At 41.5% G+C, this 6,000-nt stretch overlaps 1 protein-coding gene across 3 annotated transcripts; it reads right to left on the bottom strand.

Annotated features, from left to right (window-relative positions):
* Positions 1–1,146: 1,146 nt before the first annotated feature.
* On the bottom strand, positions 1,147–5,294 carry C2H7orf25 (chromosome 2 C7orf25 homolog). 3 transcript variants are annotated; one of them, XM_021722296.3, is made up of 2 exons: positions 3,808–5,294; positions 1,147–2,809 (listed from the first exon to the last, which is right to left on the bottom strand). In XM_021722296.3, exon 2 carries the CDS (start codon positions 2,786–2,788, stop codon positions 1,520–1,522), a length of 1,269 nt encoding a protein of 422 aa, XP_021577971.2. In that variant the 5' UTR covers positions 2,789–2,809; positions 3,808–5,294; the 3' UTR covers positions 1,147–1,519. The 3 variants fall into 3 exon arrangements, with proteins under 3 accessions (XP_021577971.2, XP_005319274.2, XP_021577972.2); XM_005319217.4 differs by having other exon boundaries at positions 3,733–5,284; XM_021722297.3 differs by lacking the exon at positions 3,808–5,294 and adding an exon at positions 3,347–3,683.
* Between the last annotated feature and the right edge of the window lie 706 nt (positions 5,295–6,000).

Below are 6,000 nucleotides of genomic sequence, written 5' to 3'. Positions count from 1 at the left end.
TAAGAATTCCTTAGAACAGGATAATTATTCATATTTGCATACCAAACAATAATGTACCAAGCACTTTAGCATTTAATGTGCTCAAAAAGTCTAAATTCAATTTCTAACAGTAGACACTATACAAAATTGGAAGCCCAATCAATTTTTCCCTAGGAAATATGTTGACTTAGAAATAAATCTATCCCCAGAGAACTGCCCAATCTACTTAATTCTGTATTCAGTGTCCTTGTACCCCAGTAACGGAATTCCATCTCAGCACTACTGCTAGAAACTGAATTTCTCTTCCCACAAAATGGGGAAGTTTGCACAGTATTAAGAGTTCAGGCTGGGTCTATACAAAATTAAGTTCTAACACTGGCTAGTTAATATTTAACCTTCAAGTCTCAAAAAATGTGATATATCTACTCTGCTAATTTGTTTTGCTTTACTGCAAATTGATAAAGTACTAAGTACAATACGATCATAAGTAGTTTTAATTACAACTTGTGTCATGGAACTGGCCTTGTCTCTCTTCTGTCATTATTTTGTGAGTTAATGCAGTTGTGACTTGCCACTTGCAAACAGGACAGGAAAAGCAATATTCACAATTCAAATACATACAGTATGGGGCTCTTTGTAATTAAAAGTAAAATCTAAATCTTAAAAATTATTTTATGCATTTTACAAATTTATTCAAATTAAATATTTTACACCCAATTGTTCTAGGTTTATTTATTTTTTTTTTAAAGAGAGAGAGAGAGAATTTTTAATATTTATTTTTTAGTTTTCGGCAGACACATCGTTTGTTTGTATGCGGTGCTGAGGATTGAACCTGGGCTGCATGCATTCCAGGCGAGTGCGCTTCAGTTTGGGCCACATCCCCAGCCCCTAGGTTTATTTTTATCATAGTTAAATCTGCTGGCATTCTTTTTAGAAAGATGTGTCTATAGATAATGGCATTTGTATGATCAGACTTCACTTTATTTCCATTTCTTCTCTGCTCTGTACTCTTTGTAAACATACCCACCTAGCTGTGCCTGACACATATCAAATAATTTTCCTTCTATAAATAATGGTCACTAACTTGAATCTGAAATTAATTATAAATCATTAGGTCCCAGTCTCAACCCACATCAACCGATAAACCAATACAATGAAAACCAAGCATCAGTTTTCTCCAGATATTTAATGAATGCAAGATGCAGTGTGGCCATTTTCCATGAAATGTGATTACCAGTAGGGAAGCTGCAGCCCTACTGAATTAAACAAAAGTATTACGAGACAGCTAAAAGCTTTATATAGGTGGATCTGTCTTAATTACTATAATGTAGACAGTTTGATAAGTAAGGTTGTTTCTTGTGCTTTTTCTACTTTAGGCAATAATATACTTTAAATACAGATGAGACACACAAAAATTTTTTACTGGTTTGAGTTCTATGTATTCTTTTTACTACAGACCTCCCTCCACTGCAATCTAGATGAGAAGACCCAGCCTTTGGTATAAATAACTTATTTCAATGACAATATTTAAAGGATACCATTATTGTTCACTGTCAACATTTGTGTAGTTGTTTGGTAAGGGGGTGGCCAGAGCCTCTTTACTTTCAGTAAGTGCTCTAGGCTGATGGATAAACACACTAAACTTAACACCTTGGTTGTTTGCAGCTCTAACAAAACCACTGTTGGCAGTCATTGTGATGGCTTTTAGGGTGTCTCCTGTCCCAAAAATTGTTAATGAACGGCTATTAATTTTTGAACTGGCCACTAGTCTCAAGGCACGCTCAGAAGGCTGGTCTGGCACCACATTAATTCGCTTAATTAGCATAGTGGCCCTCTCTCTCTCCCCAGGTCCTCCTAAAGTATCTAGAATAGACTGAAAATCCTTGACAGCAGATTCACAAGCAAACAATTCCTTGTCCTTCATAAACGCCTCCAGCTGAGGTAGAACCTGCTCTTTCCTCTCTTGCTCTGCTTGTTCTGTGAGCACTTTTTCTTTGAAGATAAAGCGGCAGCCTCCATAGCTGAGGGCAGATACATACGTGATTAAAGTAGTAATGTCCAGATTTACTCTTTTACACACATCGACCTTAATCTCTGTTGGAAATGCAACACTTGCTAGTATATTTTCCCGGTCTACTCTGGTCACCTGCAAAAGTTCTGGGCCCTCGTCATCCGATTCACTCTCACTTAGCTGGAGCTCCTCAGGGTGATCTAACAGAGAGTTGACTGCTACTATGTCTCCTCTCACAGATATGCCCATTTCTTTCAGCTTCTCTGCCATGGGGCTGGAGACACTGTTGTAAAATGCAAAGATGATATGAGGGTTGCTATACTGCACTGGCTGCTGGTGACTGGCCTGGAGGAAGTCTTCAGCCTGCTCAATGATGCTTTTGTCCCCATACTGGCCCCTGCCCAGCCAGATATTGTGCAGTGCTTCAGCCTTTCGGCCAATGGCTTTCACCCAAGTATGACCACCATTTGCAACTACATCCACTACAAGGGTCTGCTTTTCTCCCAAGGTATCTGTGTAACCAAAGACATGGAGAACACTAACAACTTCTTCCAGGTTTTCTGCTGATTCCACAATGGCTCTCAGATGTGTTAGATTTGTGCTTTGCAAATGGGATTCTTTAATAGCTACTTTCCCAGCTTCTACTTTCTGTAAGAATTTTAATTCTGCTTTCAATTTGCTGCACAGCTTTGCACCACCTTCTATACCACCTTTTCTTGATCTAGAAAGTGATTCTGCTCTCTTAATCAGTTCCTTGGCTATGGCGATTCGTTCACAGAGCATGGAGTGTGCAGACATGCTGACAGCATTATTCCTTTCCTATGAAAAGACAACAAACAAGGCAAATTTGAATAGTCCCCCAAAATTATAAGGATTAAAAACTTCAATCTAGCAAAGCTTTTGGAGCCTGAGTTTATGAACCTGGGCTTCTGTATGTGTGTTTTGGTGTGAGTTCTTTGATTAGTAACTAAGGAAACCTACACTTCTGAACTCTTCCTTATCTGGGTGTTGGATTCTCATACACTTTAGACTTTCATTTCCTCAGAAGGTCATGGAGTTCGCAGCATATCCAACATTAGGATTAAATGCAGGAGTCTATCTACTGCATAACATCTCCTTATCTCTTAACACCAGACTTATTGTTCTGTTGCTGAGAAATTTTCATACATGATTCAAAACGCCCAGATAAAATGCTTAAAATAAAAATCCATACAGACTACCTGGCTAACCAACTGTTCAAAGCAAGTGTCTCACTCCTAAACTGGCCAATTAGCCTCTCTCATTTTTTCCTCCTTCAGGAGTTTGTGTACTTTAACCAGCTACCTCTGATGTCCCCCTGGGACAGAGGGTACTTACGTCAAGGAATCAAGACTGCATTTGATGTCAAAGCAGAATACTTTGAAAGACCTAGAGCGACCACCAATTTGCCTCCCACTCCTCAGTAAGGAAAAGCCCATAGATAACCGAACTCCAAGAACCCGCCGGCGGCCAGGTGGGCCAAGGTCTGCAGGGCCTTCCGGGTGGGCTTTGGCCCCTGGGCCCAGCGCGTCCATCTACGCAGATGGGTCCCGCCGGACACGGTCCAGGCTCAAGCAGGCCCCTGCAGGCGCCAGGGCTTAGAGGCCAGGCATGGAAGATGCATCGTGCCCCTCTCCCAGGACGGCCCAGCCCAGCCCCCGATGGCCTCAGAAGCCGAGTCCCGCTCCCTTCCTCCCGTCCCTCCTCCCTCCCGGGCTCCTCACCAGCAGCGCCCAGAACTGCGAGCGCGAGCAGGCGGAGCGGGCACGCGGAGACCGGGACCCGCAGGGAAAGCTCACCCTGCAGCCCCCACCTCACTCAACGCCGAGGCCGCTCCGCCCGCGAGAGCTTCGCTGCCTCCCGCGTCACGTGGTTCCGGGCCGGGTGATGCCGAAGCCGCGATTCCCAGGCGGCAGCGCGGCCTCTCGAGCGTGGCCGACGCTAGCGCGGCAGCCATGTTTGTTGAGGGCGCTGGTTTCTACCCTTAGCCCTAAGGGAAGAGGCGCCCCCGACGCACTCATCAGGCCCCCAGAGGACAGCACCAAGGTGGTAATTCATTCCACTGAGTGCGTGGCACTTATCCCACTGGGATCTCAAGTGTTTTTCTGGCTCGTTTTAATAGAGAAAAACACCAGAGAGGCTTATCAAAAAACACATATCACACCATCCTGAGCTCGCCCCAGAAAGTATTATAGACATACTGGGGGGCAAATGACTGGGCGGCTTCTGAGAGGCTGGGATATTTAGACAAGTATTCAAAATCACTCAGATTATATTCGACAAAGTAAAACTAAATATTAAAGATTTGCAGTCATAACTAATCCCATGTACCCTGTTTCTTCTCCAAGCTCTAATTAACCCTTTAAGCCTCAAGTTTTCCACTGTGAGCATAATAGTCAGATATTATTTCAAAGTTATCGTAAGTCATGAATTTGTTATTCAGTTTTTTACAGATGTTCCACATCTGGGACAATAGGGAAAAAATGGGTTAAATGACGAAAGTAAAAGGGAATAAACCCACAAAGACAAAGAAGAGAGAGGGGATGGCTGCAGACAAGAAACACCAATAACACATTTTTAGAAGATAGAAGCAATAACGTATTTGTGCTTACTGTATGACAGGCAGTGTTCTAAATATTTTACACATATTATTTATTCAGTCATCTTACCCTAAAGAGATAGTTGTAGTTTTTAGATAAGTGAGCCACAAGAGGTTACCTAAATCCAGGAAGCTTTTCTGCAGATGCAGGAGGCTGCCTGCAGACCCCAATGGGCAAGTGCTTCACAAAGAACCCCAGTAGGGCTTTGGAACTTTAGGTGCCCAAAAGGTAGAGGGGAGATGAGACTGAATTAAAAATGGAAGTGTGCTTAACTTTGTGTAAGTCCTCTCTTCCAACCAGTGAGGCTCAGCCATTCCTCATTCTTCCCAGGCAGAAAGCTAGAGATGCTGAAGATAGGTTTCAGACTTAAGGCCCAACAAAAGATTGTAACAAGTGCCATTAGGAATGAAGACTGAAAGTTTTCTTACTGAATGGTGCCATTGGCTCCTTTTCTGTTCCCTCAGGAATACTGGCAACCCTTTCATAGTTACTCCACCTTCCCCTCAAAACCCTATTTATCTCTGGAGAAATTAAGCAAAGACCCAAGAAAAATCAATGAACATCTCCCAGAAGATAGATTCAGGCTTCAAACACAGCACTTTAAAAAATTGTTTTGTTTGGAATTTGAAGGAAAAAGAAAGCAGACAAAAGGGCTTTAAAAAATATTTTATAATTAGCATCTTCAAATAAAAGATATTTGCCTTGAAATGAGAATAGTTATTTTTTAAAGAAGGGGAGATAGCAGAGCATAAGAAATTATTCCTCAAATGTAAAATGAATATCCCAAATTTGAAAAACACCAAAAGTGGTGGAAAAAATCTAGAAAGCAGAAAAGGAGAAATGAAAAACAGGGCAAAAAGTGAGTCCAGTATTCAAAAATGTTTTTGGAACAAAAGTGGCAACAAAGAAAAGGAAAGTTTTAAGTTTCTTTTAAGTGATTTTCTTGGTTTTTGTTTTGTTTTTACAGTGATAGGGTCTGCTAAAATACTTAATAGAGTGAATGTTTTAAAAAAAAAAACGCACTAAGGCAAATAAACCATTGTGAAATTTCAGAACACTGTAGATAAAAGAAAGAATCCTAAGAGCTGCAGAGGGAAAATGTTATAAACAAACCATTTGGCATCACATATACAAAACCAGTAGGATTCCATCAGCAACACTGGAATTCAGAAGGGAGGACTGCTTTCAAAATGTGGAGATAATTTATTTCTAACCTAGAATCTTTAAACCCAGCCAAGTGAGAGAGAATGGTTTCAAACAAGCAACTAGCTGGCACTGGTTCCTGAGGACTGACATCTCCAAGAGAGGAGCTTCTGGGAAGTGTGTGGGAGAGAATATTACAAAGTACCTTTCATCTGACCATGAGGAAAACAGTATTCATAGGGTTTTTAA

The sequence above is a fragment of the Ictidomys tridecemlineatus genome, chromosome 2, assembly GCF_052094955.1.
Source record: "Ictidomys tridecemlineatus isolate mIctTri1 chromosome 2, mIctTri1.hap1, whole genome shotgun sequence".
NCBI lineage: Eukaryota > Metazoa > Chordata > Mammalia > Rodentia > Sciuridae > Ictidomys > Ictidomys tridecemlineatus.
This window is presented reverse-complemented; position numbering and strand designations above follow the sequence as displayed.